Genomic DNA, 16,811 nt, shown 5'->3' with positions numbered 1-16,811 from the left:
TTAGACACCTAAGGTCAGAAAGTGTTTTATTGAAACTTTGCGTTTTTACGCAACTTCGTATTGCCGGTTTTTGTCGGATAACTTAGAATGGTCATAATTTCTTCGTTATAACTCGGATTTTTGTGTTATTTATATGTTTGGAAACCTTAAGACGATACCTACCACATAGTGTACTCCAAATAGAGTTTTTGAATACTTTATTTTTCGATGATATTCTAATTCCTTCCTCAAAGAGGTTATAGGACTCGATTTTTACTGACTTGAAATAACGGGTTGTTACATTGTGTGCTTAATTTATCAACTACAAGTAGGATTAAACTAGTTCGTTTCACACACATCAAGTTTTTGGCATCGTTGCCGGGGAACGGTTCAAAAAAAATTAATCTAATTCCTAATTTTTTCGATCCTTTGTGTGAGTTTACTGGCACAAAGTTAATTTTTTGCAGTTTAATAGTTAGTAGTTAGGTTTTACCATATGTTTCAGTTTTTATATTCATCTTAGTTTTTTTTTTTTTAAATTGAGCTGCTACTCGCTGAGTGCATTCGCACCTACTCGGCGAGTAGAGTATTATTTTTCATTTATTTTTTTTTTCAGTTGCAATTTTTTGTTCTTTTTACGTTTTTATCTTGTTTTATTTCAGGACTTTCATGACCAGAGGATCAAACACTCCGCCGGTACCCCTGTTTGAAGATCTGGAATCTGCATTGAGAAAGAACAGAGGAAAGGACGTGGAGAGCTCGAATACACCTAAGAAGTCCCCTTTGTCCAACTTGAAGACTGTTTTTGGGAAGAAAAAGAGTAGCAAAGCAGGTGCATCCAGCGCATCTTTAGCAAGCGAAGACCCGATTAAGGAGGACACCGAGTACGACACCGAGGAAGAAGAAGAACCTACATACGGGCACGACTCCAATTCCGGCGATGAGTTAGCTCTTACCATGGCTAACATTGATGAAATTCCCGTGGGAGAGTGGAAGAAGAGGATTCGCGATGACACCAGCCCGGGACTTGTGCAACCCGTAATTCCTGCTACTGCTACGTTCGAGCTAAACGGCCACATACTCGCTCAGCTAAAGGCAATTCCTTTCTATGGAAAAGACCACGAAGATGCCTACAAGCATTTGGATGAAGTCAATGATGTAGCTGATTACTTTAATGTTCCAAATGTGCCTCGCGAGACTCAGATACTTCGCATGCTCCCAGTGACATTCAAAGGTGCTGCAAAAGACTGGCTCAAGTCACTTCCCCCGGGTCAGTCACCACATGGGCCAAGATGAAAGAAGAATTTATTGATCACTTTTACCCACCTTCCAAGATAGCCAAGTTGAAGAAGGGCATTGCTAACTTTGAACAACAAGTTGGAGAGTCACTATATGAAGCTTGGGAGAGGTACAAGAGCCTGCTAAGAAATTGCCCGCACCATGACTTTAATAGCCAACAAGAAGTCTCCATCTTCTATGATGGAGTCAATGTCACAACCAGGCAGTTACTTGACTCGCAAGGCCCGCTCACAAAGAAGCCACCCCCGGTGATCAAGGAATTGATTGAAGAATTCTCTAAGCATTCTAGAGAATACCATAATCCAAGAAATGATGTTACTAGGGGAGCCGCATATGTAGCTACTGAAGACTTGTCCGCGGTCATGGCTATGCTAAAAACCATGGATAGGAGGATGGATAAAATGGATCAAACGATCCATGCTATTCGGGTGGGTTGTGAAAATTGTAATGGACCTCATCTTACTAAAGACTGTGACTTGGATCAAAATGGCAAGAAAAAGGTGCAAGTATGTTACTCAAGTGGGGACCGATATGATGAAGATTGGCGAAAACCAAAGAAAGAGTGGCTCCCTTATGAAGAGTACAAGAAGGCTAAGGAGGAGAAGTACATGTAGAAAGGAAGAGGTTTTTACCAAAAGGAGGAGCCAGCACAAGAAAGAAAACCAAGTTTGGAAGAGATGTTTACCAAGTTTGTAGCTGCTTCAGAAAAGAGACATAGTGATCATGATGCTGCAATTCAAGAAACAAGAACCATGCTTAGAAACCAACAAGCATCTATCCACAACATAGAAACGCAGCTAGGGCAACTTGCTCAACAAATCAACCAAAGATCATCGGGCGAACTTCCTAGTAAAACCGAAAATAACCCACGAGACGCGCACATAAATATAGTCACAACAAGAAGTGGGAAGATAATCACTCCTCTGGTCCCTATTCAGAATGAAGCACCCAAAGAATTACAGAAGGAGGATGCAGAAATTCAAGATCAAGATCAAAATCTTCATGGAACAGAGCCTACTCGCTGAGTCCCGAATATGGATTCGATGAGTCCACTGCGAAATCCAAAAGATCAGATCCCTGAAAAGCCCTATCAGCCTCCATTGCCATACCCAGCCCGAGCTAAGAGAGAGAAGCAGGAAGAGGAGTACCAGAAGTTTCTTGATCATATCAAGGCTCTTCAAATCAACATACCCTTCATCGAAGTTGTCGCACAAATGCCTAAATATGCAAAATTCCTTAAAGAACTTCTCATGAATAGAAGGAAGATGGAGGAAGTGAAAAAGGTAGTTCTTAATGAAAACTGCTCTGCTGCCATGCTAAATAAGCTACCAAAGAAGAAGGGTGACCCGGGGAGCTTAACTTTGTCTTGCCAATTTGATAACTTGGCTACCATTCATGCTTTGGCCGATTCGAGATCAAGTGTAAACAGCATGCCATATTTATTCTTCAAGAAGCTGGATCTCCTGGAACCAAGGCCAATTCGTATGACGATTCACTTAGAAAATAAGATAGTCACTTTTCCAAGAGGCATATGTGAAGACTTACTGGTCATGGTGGATAAGTTTGTATTTCCCGCAGATTTCATAATTCTAGATATGGAGGCGGATCCTCAAGTCCCAATCATCCTCGGAAGACCTTTCCTTAACACTGCAAGTGCTATAGTAGACATGAGGGACTTGAAGCTTACTTTACGGGTAGGAGATGATTCAGTCACCTTTGGAGTTCATCAAGCTATGAAGTATGCAAGGAATAGTGATGACATGGCATTCTCAATTGACATGCTTGATGAATTAATGGAGGAAAGCAAAAGTGAAGATCCCAACAAGTCCACAATATTTGATGAATAATTTGATGCTGAAAAAGACTTAATGGAGATCGAGAGGCTGCTGGAAGAAGCTGAGTTTGAAGAATTGATGAAAAAATCTAACATATTAACTCACCGAATAGGTCCGAGCTACTCGCCGAGTCAATGCATAGAGAAAATGGAATTCGTGAATTCAGTTGCCAACTCGTCGAGTCCCTTACCTGCACTCGGTGAGTACAACCAACATAACCCAAAAACTGAGCTCAAAACGTTACCATAACATTTGGAGTATGCTTTCCTTGAAGATGGCCATCAAAAGCCAGTTATCATAGACTTTGACATTTCCAAATCTGAAAAGGAAGAACTAGTTCAAGTCTTAAAGAAGCGGAAGCGGGCCATAGCATGGAGCATTACCAACATCAAGGGAATAAGCCCCTCTTATTGTTCTCACAAGATTAATCTGGAAGAATGAGCAAAACCGGTTGTACAACACCAAAGATGATTAAACCCAAATATGCAAGAAGTGGTCAAGAAGGAAGTGGTGAAGCTTTTAGATGTGGGGATTATATATTCCATTTTCGACAGTCTGTGGGTGAGTCCGGTCCAAGTGTTGCCCAAGAAAGGAGGGATGATGGTAATAACCAACGAAAAGAATGAGCTTATTCCGACACGAACGGTAACCGGTTGGAGAGTTTGCATCGATTATCGAAAGCTAAATGATGTCACTCGTAAAGACCATTTCCCCTTACCTTTTATTGATCAAATGTTAGAAAGATTATCAGGCCATAGTTATTATTGCTTTGTAGACGGATTTTCGGGTTATTTCCAAATACCCATAGACCCAATGGACCAAGAAAAGACCACATTTACTTGCCCAAGTGGGACTTTTGCTTATCGATGCATGCCCTTTGGGCTATGCAATGCACCCGTGACATTTTAAAGGTGTATGACAGCCATATTCCACGATATGGTGGAAAAATTCATGGAAGTTTTTATGGACGATTTTTCTGTTTTTGGATCTTCCTTTCATGATTGTCTCACAAATCTTGACTTAATGCTTGCTAGGTGTGAAAAAACCAACTTAGTCCTCAATTGGGAGAAATGTCACTTTATGGTCAAGGTGGGTATAGTCTTAGGCCACAAGGTTTCCAAATTAGGAATTGAAATGGACCGGGCAAAGATTGACACCATTGCCAAATTACCCCCACCAACTAATGTGAAGGGCATTAGAAGTTTTCTAGGTCACGTGGGTTTTTACCGGCGTTTTATAAAAGATTTTTCTAAAATAACTAGACCTCTAACACAATTGCTCTTAAAGGATGCACCATTTAATTTTACTAAAGAATGTTTAGAGGCATTTGAATATTTAAAGGAAAAATTGACTAATCCCCCGATCATTATTGCTCCAAATTGGGATTTACCATTTGAAATAATGTGTGATGCTAGTGACTTTGCATTAGGAGCTGTCCTTGGTCAAAGGGTTGATAAGCACTTTCGACCCATTTATTATGCTAGTTAAACTTTAAATCCGACCCAGGAGGACTACACCACCACGGAAAAGGAATTATTAGCTGTGGTGTATGCTTTTGATAAATTCCGCCCTTATTTAGTTTTTATCTAAAACAACTGTTTTTACTGACCACTCTACTATCAAGTATTTGTTTGCCAAACAAGATGCCAAGCCAAGATTGATACGATGGGTTCTACTTCTTGAAGAGTTTGACCTAGAGATACGCGACAAAAAGGGAATGGAGAATGTAGCAACTGACCACTTGTCAAGGCTTGAAAACCCACAATTGCAAGAAGATAGAGTTGGAGATGACTTTCTGGACGAGTACATTATGGTGAATGTGGGAGAAGAACCATGGTTTGCAAATATAGCTAATTACTTAGCTAGCAAATACATCCCAAAAGATCTTACCAGCCAACAAAAGAAGAAATTCTTTTGCGAAATAAAGTATTACTTTTGGGATGAACCATATCTTTTCCGAAGCTACGCGGATGGAATCATACGAAGATGCGTGTTCGGGAATGAAAGACGGAAAATTTTGGAGCATTGTCATAGCGGGCCCACGGGTGGACATCACGGAGCACATTACACTGCTAAGAATATCTTTGACATTAGGTTTTACTGCCCCACGATTTTTAAAGATGCAACCTAATTTGTCAAAGAATGTGATGCATGTCAAAGAGCGGGAAACATTTCATCTCGAAATGAAATGCCACAACATAGTATTCAAGTGTGCAAAGTATTTGATGTGTGGGGGATCGATTTCATGGGACCATTTCCCATGTCCAAAGGCAACAAATACATATTGGTGGCGGTGGATTATGTATCCAAGTGGGTGGAAGCACAAGCTTTGTCAACTAATGACGGTCGGGTGGTGGTGCGTTTTTTAAAGAAGTTATTTTTAAGATTTGGAGTCCCGAAAGCCCTTATAAGTGGCCGAGGCACTCATTTTTCCAATGATCAACTAGATAAGGTGCTAAGGAAATATGGGGTAACCCATAAATTTTCTACATCTTACCATCTACAAACTAGTGGACAATCCGAAGTGACAAATAGAGCTTTAAAGAGAATATTGGAGAGATCGGTGGGGAGCAATCGGAAAGAATGGTCGGATAAGCTAGATGATGCACTTTGGGCCTTCAGTACAGCTTTCAAAACACCTATTGGTAGTACACCATATAGGCTAGTTTATGGAAAGCAATGTCATTTACCGATGGAGATAGAGCATAAAGCTTTTTGGGCTTTAAAAATGTGCAACTTCAACATGGTGGAGCTCAAGAACAACCAGTTAATGCAAATGAATGCTCTTGAGGAACTTAGAAATGATGCTTACACTAGTTCTTTAATCTAAAAAGAGAAAACCAATAGTTGGCATGACAAGAGGATCAAGGAAAATAAAGAATTTCATGAAGGGCAAAAGGTGTTGCTCTTTAAATCAAGACTAAAACTCTTCTCGGGGAAAATCAAGTCAAGATTGGATGGTCCTTTTCTAGTGAAGAAGGTGTTTCCACATGGTGCTATAGAGTTATTAGCAAAAGATGGTACCCCTTGCAAGGTCAATGGACATAGGGTTAAAAGGTATGAGGAAGGAGTCCCAAGGAATGAAGGCATGGAAGAGTTGCTATTGCTGGAAGGGATTGCAGCCACGTAGAATGGGAGGAGTCCAGCTAATGACTCCTTAAAAAGAAGCGCTTCCGGGAGGCAACCCGAGTTTAGAGTTTGCATCTCTTTTTCCTTTATTTTTTTTTTAATTTCTTAGGATCTGTTTCATTCATCTTCTTAAAGTATGTTCTAAATGATTGCTTGCGGGAAAACAATGCTTAGAGTGTGGGGTGGTGGGTTAAAAATAAGAAAATAATTCAATTTTTGTCAAAATGCAAGCTTTACTCGTCGTGTACCATCGATCTACTCGGCGAGTACTTATCAAAATACCTATAAAATCGCGAATATGCAAATCCACTCGGCGAGTAGAACTTTTCTACTCGGCGAGTAGACAACTTATACAGATGGCTTATAATCAGTAAAAAAAAGGGTTTTCACTCATTTTACCCACACACTCATCATGCACAGCCACTCTCAAGCCATTCCTTCAATTTTTGCTGAATCTTCAACTTTCAAGAGTAAAGGTATGAGTTTTACACTTAATACTTATCAAAGGTTAAAGCTTTATCACTTCTTAGACCTTATTTTGTCTAAAATTTGGATTTGGGGGTTTCCTCGATTTCCAGGGTTTTGATTTTACTATGAATTAGGAGGTTTTAGGAAAAATTTCTTTTGGATTAGTGGTTATTGGACTTAGTACAACAAACCCCTATGCAAAATTAGGTGTTTTGGATGACCTATATATGCGACATCAATCTGGTCCCAATGTTCATCCTACTTGCCAAGTAGTTCATGAACTCAGCGAGTAGGATGCTATACAGATCTGTTTTGTTCGATTTTAATTGTTGGGTGTTGTTTGTTTGTGCTTTCTTAATGTTATTCTGCAGGTACCATGTCCAGAAGAGGTAAAACTTCAAGAGGGGGAAGCTAAGGGGACATCCCGTGGCTCTCTTTTCGACAAATCACCTCTAAATCATCTCAAGCTCGTGCCAAAAACAAATTAGAAGCTTTGAAGCAGAAAAAGATCCACTTACCTAATGCAGTGGATTGAGATTGGCTGGGGAAGATTGGGTTGGAAGAGGAGTTGACGCCATATTCGGTGAAAGAATGCAATGTGGGGGATTTTACCATCATATGTGATGTTTGGTTACAATTGTTCAAAATTCAAGAACCGGTCTTCACTGAATTATGTTGGGAATTTTTTGCTAGCATCTCATTCCGGGGTAGTAGTGAGTATTATAATCCCAATGTAATTTCCTTTTCTCTTGGTGGGGAGCTGCGACAATGCAGCATGGCTGAGTTTTCATGGAGGATTGGCATCTATGAGCAAAGTACCATGTTGAATGAAGACTTTGAAGCTTTCTTGGAGAATTGCCACAAAGATCTCCCCGAAGTAGTGGTCGCTTCTACCTGGTGGAGTACTACTGCCAACCGGGTATACATCCCATCTTCTGCACAGGAGGGCCACATTCGTTCACCGATCCACCGTCTCATTCATCGTTTCGTCGCCAGCATGATTAATATGCGGAAGGACGATGACAAGGTCCCGACCCTTGACATCTTCTATCTTTGGAGTATTATTACTCCCGATGTTTTCTGCAATCTCCCCTACTGCATAGCCAAATATCTTGCAGAAGGGGCTGTTAAAGAGAAGGGGACCTCCAAAATCAATGGATGGATTTTTGTGACAAGGCTTGCAAGATCATTTGGGGTATTGGATTTGAAAGAGGCAAGGGCGCTGACGGTCATTTCTACCCCTCCGTTCAACACTACACTATATATGAGGGAAAGGATTGTGGAGAAGTTTGGAGATTCTTATTCTACTCCACATGTGAATGAGTCGGTTATCCTTGAGGAGTCGGGACGGTGGGTGAGGCAACGGAGTGAGCGGGTACAAGAAGACCCACCGATTATTCCGGTGGAGGAAGAGAACGATGGGTGCAACCAAGTTGAGTACCGGCGATACTTGGATGATATTGGAAGAGGGGTCAATTATAATAATCAATCAATTGAATATCTCTTCCAACAAATGAATATCGCCCCAAGACCCGGGCCCGGTTATCCCTACATTATGAATTGGGAGGAAAGGATGAGGAGAGGCAATGAAGGAGGAGGAAGTGGAGTTGAAGGAGCTGACATGGAGGAAGAGGATTGAAGATTTTATGTTTTGTTTTTTTTTTTTATTTATGGTGTTTGATTTGAACAAGTGTTGAACTTGGATGATTTTGTTTCTTTTAGGACTTTTATTGCTTTCACTTTTGGTTGCATATTTTTCAGGATTGGAAGGTTACGATGCATATAGAAGTTTTATGGGTCCAGGTTCAAGTAAGGAAGTGAGAAATGTTCAAGTAAGAGTGCGAAGTTTTGTCATTAAGGTTGAGTCCGTTAGAGTTGGGACTGATGGAGAGTGTTGCTGCTGAAATGTTAAGAGGAAGAGTCAATGAATTATTCTAATTCAAAACCTTAATCGCGAAGAAAACAAGCTGGACAATTTTTTGGCAATACAGCGCTGACTCGCCGAGTGCATAAATCCTACTCGGCGAGTGCATGGGTAATTACGCGATATAACTGCAAGTTAAGCTCAAACTCGCCGAGTACACGATCTACTCGCCGAGTAGATCAAAATTTTTCGAGTTCCAGAGCTGTTTTGAGAACTTTCATTGCAGTACTTGTCCATTTTTCGTGAAGAGTTGTTATTCGTGGTTTCTAGGAGCCTTGTCCTACATTTTTGAGTTATTTGCATGTCTACCACACGAGATTTTGACACCCAAGACATGGATGAGCTATTTCCATGTCTAAAGTTAATTGAAGATAAAGTGAAGAGAAGAGATATCAACCTAGCGACTGCTACCCCAGGGGAGTTTGTTCCAATTCTCTTTATATTTCATATTTTTATTTTTGCATGATATGCAATGAGGGCATTGCATAAAATAAGTGTGGGGTAGGGGGTTGGTTACATATTAGTAAATTTAGAATCGTAATTTAGGCTAATTTTTTTTAAAAAAATCAACTCTTGCATACCAAAAATATTAATTAGGAATTAATTTAGAAAATGCTGGTAAAAAGCAATTAGGATTCCATGTTAGAATTGTGTTGATAATTGCATGAAAACTCAAATGTTTAGTTGAGCCTATATATGTTATAGTGCATTTGTGGCTTCCTTATTCCAATGAAATCATGGGACAAAAACACGACCTCGCTCAGCCCGAAGGATGCAATATGTTTAGCATCGTGTACCAAAAATGTATCCAGGAAAATTGTTATCGCTAGCCAATAAAGGTTGAAGTTGAGCGCCTCTGCTTAAGCATGTAGGGTTTTGAGTGAAAAAAAGTGAGTTACATGTTAAAAAAAGAGAGAGAATTACAAGAAAAAATTTGAAGAATTTTTGGACATTCAAAGTTAAGTATGAAAATAGAAGATCAAAAATTCTGAAGAAATTCAAAAGTTGAAGATACCAAAAATCAAACAACAAGGTGGTGAATTCAAAGAAATCAAAGATCAAATGTCAAAGAAATAAAGAATTCCAAAGAGCTCCAATATGGTATCATAAATTGTAATTATCTAGATTATGTATGCTTGGGTTGCTCAACAAAAAATAGCTTGAGGTTAAGAGGTTTTCTGAGGATGGATTCGGAGGGATGCATAAAATGAGCATAGTTCGGGGTGAGTGGGCAAATGTTTATGAGGATTGTGAGTATTTGGAGTATGGGGGTATTTAGGAAAATTTTAGACACAAATGCATGCGTTGCGGTCTTGGCATAATGGCTGGGTTAGATTGGAGTTGTCATATGTGGTTCTAATGTGTTAAAATTCAGTTTTGCTTGGGGGCAAGCAAAAGTCAAGTGTGGGGTATTTTGATATTTGCATAACTAGTCATATGTTTAGCATACATTTTTATTCATTTTTAGCTAATTATGTGCATAATGTGGACAAAAGGTACTTAATAATGTTTAAATTTTGTTTTTAGTCCAAAAGACATGCTTGGAAGTAAAAGGGAACAAGGAGAAGCAATTAGAGACCAAATAATGAAGAATGAGGAAAAAATACACTAACTCGGCGAGTCCTCGAGGCTACTCGGCGAGTACCCAAGAATATTCCAGAAGATAAGTCAAGACTCCTGGAAATAGACGGATTTCATGCATCTACTCGGCGAGTTGGGTGTTCTACTCGCCGAGTACCCCCTGTTTGGTGATAATTATAAATATCGAACCATTATCCGAATGTAAAGGACTTCTGGCGTTTTTGGGAGCTGCATCTGCGAAAAAGAACCCTTTGGAGAGCTGAGAAACCCTAACCTTCGATCCTTTGAAGAATCAAGGCAATTTAGGTGATACATTCCACTTAATCTTAGGATTTAAGCATGTCTAGCCTAGTTGAATTTGTTGCTGAGTTTGTTTTTACTGTGACTATGAACTAAATTCGTTTTGTTTCTGTTGGGGAAGACCAAGTTACTCCTATGGTTTAATTATTACTTTTTGATTGATTGTTTATTTGTGATCTTATTAAATTAAGTTTGTTAAAGAACCTTATGCATTAATCACAACTATTTTCTGTTAATTGGAAGGCAATTAAGTTGCATGAACATCTCTTAGTTGTTAACCTCATATGTCTATGTGAACACTTTATCATATGCCTAGGAATAATGAATATGAAACTAGGATTAATTAGAGAATGGGTAAATTAATGTGTGAGCTTGTTTGAGAAACCAACAAACAAGAGGTTAATTGAAACACCAACTTGATTAACCAATTACAAATCTGATTTAATCCAAATAATTGAACTAGGGAATTAATTAGTTTAAACAATTGGCCACTGCTTGAATTTAATAATTGTCTAAGGGTTAGGAGTAATGAACATGAACTTAACCACTATAGTTGGTAACCAATAACAATTGATTTATCATATAAATGACCATAGGAGTGAATTGGTTGGACCTAAACATATATCTATAAGTTCTAAAAGGGTTTAAACACACATATGCTATCCAATAATGGTTTATAAGGTTAAGAAGTATAGTTGGAGACTTATCGAAGCATCACGAAACAACAATTTGTACTTCATTAAGAAAGTAAAGAGTATTAATTTTAAGAAGTGTATTTGATTTTTGGATACATGTCAAAGCTAATGGGAGCATAATTGTTATGATATCATTATTCACAAGGATTAAAGTTTTCAATTTGCAAACTACAAAGTTTGGGAATTATGTCACTATAGTAGATTTAAGGGAGAGGGCACTCGTACTTTTTTCGAATCTAAAGGTTTAGATTGTATAGTTTAATAGAACTTAATCATAGACATATATGAATATCATGTGGAATTGGTTTAATAAAAGAGATTAGATATATGAAAGATATTATAGCAAGATATTGGACATATATGAAATCCTTGTGTGAGAGATAATGAATCGAGTCCCATATGCATCGAATATAGGATCGATTAAATATGCTATAATATTCACTTATTCTAATTTTTCAAATCCTCGGAGCATTGTGACAAAAAGGACTAGAATTTTGTGTAAAGTTGTTAAACAACTATCAAGAAAATTCTAAGGTTATACCAAAAGACATGTTGCTTGTGGATAGTAAGAAGTATGATACTAATCTATATGGACCATATAGACATGGGTTTAGGGAGGAAGGAATAGGGTAAAGGTTACTTAAAAGGAACGTGCCTTACATACAACCTTCCTAACACCTATATAAACCCCTAAGGGTTTAGAACTTCAAAATTCATATCATTCCAAGAGTCTTAGATCCAAAATTCTTCATTCTCCTCCTCTCTCCTCTTTATCTTCCAATTGCTAGGGTTTGGGTGTGACTCATTAGAGGCACGAGACTTTTAGTGCTTGCTTTCTAAAGACCAAAAAAGAAGGAATATTGGTTTATTTTCTATAATAAACAAAATGTATGTTTTCTAATAACCATTTGACATACGAAATAAACATGTAATAGCAAAGACGAATCATAAAAACTAACCTTGTTTGTGTTCTTTCGTACTTCTTGTTTTTGGGTGTAAAATTCGTTAAACGGTTCACAGAGTGACAAAAAAAGATGATGAAAATGTGTTGTATGTAGTTCTATGTTATTATGAAATATTATTACCATTAGAAAGCATATTAAAAGTTGTTAATTACATATGACCATAGATACTTCAAAGTATTTTTTTTTTAAAAAAATTGCTTTTTAACCAGTTTTAATTAGAACAAATTACTGAAATGGTCCATGTCGTTTGCATAAATTTCATGTTTGGTCATTATAGTTTATTTTGCATGTTTTTCATACATAACATTTTCTTTTAATACGCATTTGGTCCCTACGTCCGTCTGCCGTTAGCCCTCTCAGTTAACACACCCCATGTGCCTGACACGCTAGGGGTATTTTTGTCTTTTTAAACATGGCACATAATATGAAATAGACCCTAGTATTTTACCATTATGATCTTATTACTCATCAAATAAAAATCCTCTCCCAAATTGATCACCCTTTTTGGAAAACCTCACATCTAGACCCTCTCCCAAGTGATGATGGTTAGATGGAAGATTAGAGCATCTATGGATGAAATCGACCTTCGGGAAGCATAAGGTAAGCAAATAAATTTTGTTCATAAAATTAATTTTAGTAGATAAATGTAAGAGATTAAAGTTCAAGTTTTTCTCTCCACATGTGGTCACCCGATTGTGTTCTCCGTTAAGTTGCACTATAATGGAGAGTCACAAATTTTCCTAGTAGAAAATATGTGAAGGGAAAAGAAAAATATTTTGATCTTTTGGATAGTGATACTATATGTGTTCATGATATTGATGAAATAATATAGGATCTTTCATCAAGTTGAGGATAGTAATTTATTATATTATCACTTCATAAAACCTTTATCAGATTTGGATAATGGTTTGTATGTTTTGGCTAGTGATAGTGAAATTAATCACTTTAGTATATTTGTGGCTAATAACAAATTGATATATGCTTCTAGTAAGCATGGTAAAACTATGTTGCACACATTATTTGTGTCCCCTAACCTAAGTATATTTATGTTAGAAGTTGTTGAACCCCTTTGTAAAAGGATAATATTGGAATGAAAGAGCTCTAAAATAGGGGATCGAATCCAAATAAGGGATCATGTTGAAATATGGGATGACGTCTAATCAGGGGATATTAACCGAGGGGAGTGTAGCCAATGGTATAAGCATGGAACACCACCTGTTGAGACTAATGATCAAGAACAAGCACCCCATATTGCGCAAACAGTTGATGATGATGAACTTCAAACACCAATTGTTACAATTGATGGAGTTTATACACCCCGTTTTATAGCTAATGATTACTTGAATTTGGAAGATTTCATTGATGAAATTTAATTTAAAGCACCAATTGTTGATGAAGTTTAATTTCAAGCACCAACTATTGAGTTTGATCTTAATGGACCTGATGCGCATGAGTTTGATCTTAATGGTGTTGATGTTGATGTGTATTAGTTTCAATTTAAAGTCCCATCTAGTTATTCATCCGATGAAGGTGGGAGTAAAAACATAAAAAAGAAAAATAAAGGCAATGAGAATGGTACATAAAAGAAATGAGGCTCCTGTTGATTATCCTTTTTGTTGGATTTGGTGTCTAAGCCCATAACTATAATTGAGATGTACTTGACTCGATTGTAGCATGGTCCTTTTGGGTTTCCTTCACCAGTGCAATTTGATAGGAAGGACTTTTGAGAATAAGGTTATTTATGATTTATTAATATATTACAAGTATGATATATTAATATGAAATCATATTATTTAATTAGTATTAATCAATAATTAATTTGGAATTAATTTTATGATCAAAGGAGACTAATTAAATATATAGGGATTGATTATGTAAATCAATGATTATTGTAGTGTGGGCCAATGATCCATGGTTATTTAGGTTTGGCCAAACCAATGTGTTAGTCCATGGAGGTTTAACCCCTGGGGCCTAAGTAATATGAAAGGTCATCAGGGTTTACAAAGTGTAACCCTAGCACTTGCCAAACTATAAATAAACCCCTCCTATATCCAAAATCAAACACATGAGTAGCCACAACATTCTTGGAGAGTGTATATTGATTTTGTGCTAAATAACTTATTCTCTCAGTCCTCCTCTTGCATATTGGTGTTTGTGAACCATTAAAGGCATCATACTTGGGGGGCTCAAGCTTTCAAAGGTCAAGATCTACAAGTCCTTCTAAGAGGTAGGTTATCTAACTAGTTGTATTGTTCATTTGACAATTTGTATGCTAGTTAGGATTTATGCTTTGGAAAACTGAAAATAAGCATGTATAATTAGAGAAAACATAGATCCAACGCATTTAGGGTTGCAAGTGCACCATAGGAGTGTTATAGTGCTCAAAAACCGACAGTGGTATCAGAGAGCCCAGGATTGTTTTCTATTATATTTGATGTTTACTAATTTTTCAAAGCTGAAAAAGTCGAATTTCTAGCATCTTACTGATGAACTCGCCGAGTCCATGAACTGACTCGACGAGTCCACTCAGTAAAAGAGCAACTCGACGAGTCCAGTTGATGTACTCATCGAGTAGCAAGTTCTGGTTGCACACTTTTGAGTTACTTGGCTTGGTTTGGATTGGGAACACTACCACAAACTGTTTTGGATCATTGGAAATGTTTTTTATGATATGATAGTGCTTATACTCATCCAATCACAACATAATTGTCAAAATTTTAAGAAAATTATTGATTTATATGATAAACAAAGTTGCTTGTAAATTGTTGACTTGAAACTATATTATTTATGAGTTTAGTTAGACCAATCATGAATTATGTAATAATTTTAGTTGTTAGAAAATTGATCTAAATGAATTTTAATGACCTCCATAACGTTTCCTGAAGTTATGGAAAATGAATGGTCTCATCCATTAAAATGCAATTAAACTCATAAGTTATGAATATGAAGAGTTTTGAAAAGTTTCAAAACTTTCCGTCAAGTTTTGGAAATTGTAAAGTCTCACTAATAAAACTTTAATTCCAAACCCTAGAGTTTTAAAAGTTAAAATTCAACGCTTATACTCTATATATATATATATATATATATATATATATATATATATATATATACATACATACATACATATATATATATATATATATATATATATATATATATATATATATATATATATATATATATATATATATATAAGAGAAGTCAGTCTTACCGTTTGTAGGTCACATTCACGAAGCCGGTCATAAGGGGGGTATAAGGTTACTACCTATAAAGTGGTGGTGTAATGGGTGTCCACTCTCACCCACTGCTTCCTTGACTGGTGGATGGTCTTTAGCCGAATAGGTAAGATAGGACATTAATTCTCATTAAAATTAAAGTGATAATTATCAAGTAACTAAACTTTTATTAAATTATCAATCTTAGTTACTTTAGGAAAAATGGGAAAATGGTGCTAATCCATGAAATTAAACTTTGTACCTTGTTAAGTCGTTAGTGGAGCATGTGTGGTTAACTGACACACTAATCTGGGACTGGCAGTGCATTACAAAGGGTAGCTTAATGTTAGTCATATATCAATGGAGCGTGTGTGGTTAATCGGCACATTGATAAGGTGATTTGTAACATTGGGTGTACTAAGATAATTTGCATGGTTATTCACACCTTGTTTGTGATCCTCGGCATCCCAGTCACAAACTTGAAGGGCACAATCGAGATTTAAACATGCCATTGAAAAGTTCAATGAATCTCAAAGGATCTAGGAATTTCAATCCAATTAAAACTTAATAATCTATTTCATTTTTCATGTTGGAAATTGGTAAATTGTCATTTACCTACCTACAAATATTTTAGAATTGGATTATGGAATCCCTCTTTGAAATTGTAGAATATTGCATTGGGTCCTAGCCTTAATATTTCATTTTGGGTGTTATATTAAGGATTTAAATCAACTAAATTGAATTTCTCCCTTGTAGATGTCTAGTTCAGACAACTATGGTCTTCCCGAATCTTTTTGAAAAATATTTCTTCATGAAGATGATGTCCCACGATTGGTTCGTGGAGATAGACAGTTCTGAGATAGTTCCATGTGCAAATGATAAAGAATCCACATGCTTCTATTGCCATTTGAAGGGACATTGGAAACGAAACTGCCCTGACTACCTGAGAGATCTAAAATATGGTAAAGTCAAAAAGTTTGACTATACTTCAGGTAAAGTTCACTATCTAACTTTATTAAGTTCATATTTGTAGATTCTTAATATATGATGTGATAAGATTGCATTTTGATGTTTTGTAGGATCAAAGGAAGCTTAAAGGAAAGACATGTTGAGTCTAATCTCCAAGAAATGGATTTTGATCACATGGTTCGATGATTGGATTTTTGAGCTGCTATTTAAGAGTTATGATAGATTGCTTAGTAATTTGTAATACCATAGTTTTTCATTTGTAATTGCATTGTAAAGAAACGTTTTTCCACGTTTTATAAATAAATAAAAATTTGATTTTATCTTGTTTTATATCTAGTTGCAATGACATTTGTGAAAATTAATGTTTATGTATATTCTAGCAATGTTTAAAATGGATTTGATTCTTTCGTTTGTGGTAGTGTCAAATTTTACCAAATAAGGAAAGATTCTCA

The 16,811-nt window shown here is 36.8% G+C and overlaps 2 protein-coding genes and 1 non-coding gene across 3 annotated transcripts; 2 read left to right on the top strand and 1 right to left on the bottom strand.

Moving 5' to 3' along the window:
* Positions 1 to 1,319: 1,319 nt before the first annotated feature.
* LOC145007728 (small nucleolar RNA R71) lies at positions 1,320 to 1,426 on the bottom strand. The gene has a single exon (XR_013663097.1). It is a non-coding gene; the product is annotated as a small nucleolar RNA R71 (small nucleolar RNA).
* Positions 1,427 to 2,312: 886 nt separating this feature from the next.
* On the top strand, positions 2,313 to 3,125 carry LOC145006772 (uncharacterized). The gene has a single exon (XM_078965825.1). The coding sequence runs from the start codon at positions 2,313 to 2,315 to the stop codon at positions 3,123 to 3,125; it is 813 nt and encodes a 270-aa protein (XP_078821951.1).
* Positions 3,126 to 5,805: 2,680 nt separating this feature from the next.
* On the top strand, positions 5,806 to 7,198 carry LOC145006771 (uncharacterized). The gene is made up of 4 exons (XM_078965824.1): positions 5,806 to 5,879; positions 5,961 to 6,239; positions 6,352 to 6,376; positions 7,082 to 7,198. Exons 1-4 carry the CDS (start codon positions 5,806 to 5,808, stop codon positions 7,196 to 7,198), a joined length of 495 nt encoding a protein of 164 aa, XP_078821950.1.
* Positions 7,199 to 16,811: the final 9,613 nt, after the last annotated feature.

Source organism: Lactuca saligna, chromosome 7, assembly GCF_052625555.1.
Source record: "Lactuca saligna cultivar CGN05327 chromosome 7, ASM5262555v1, whole genome shotgun sequence".
Classification (NCBI taxonomy): domain Eukaryota; kingdom Viridiplantae; phylum Streptophyta; class Magnoliopsida; order Asterales; family Asteraceae; genus Lactuca; species Lactuca saligna.
This window is presented reverse-complemented; position numbering and strand designations above follow the sequence as displayed.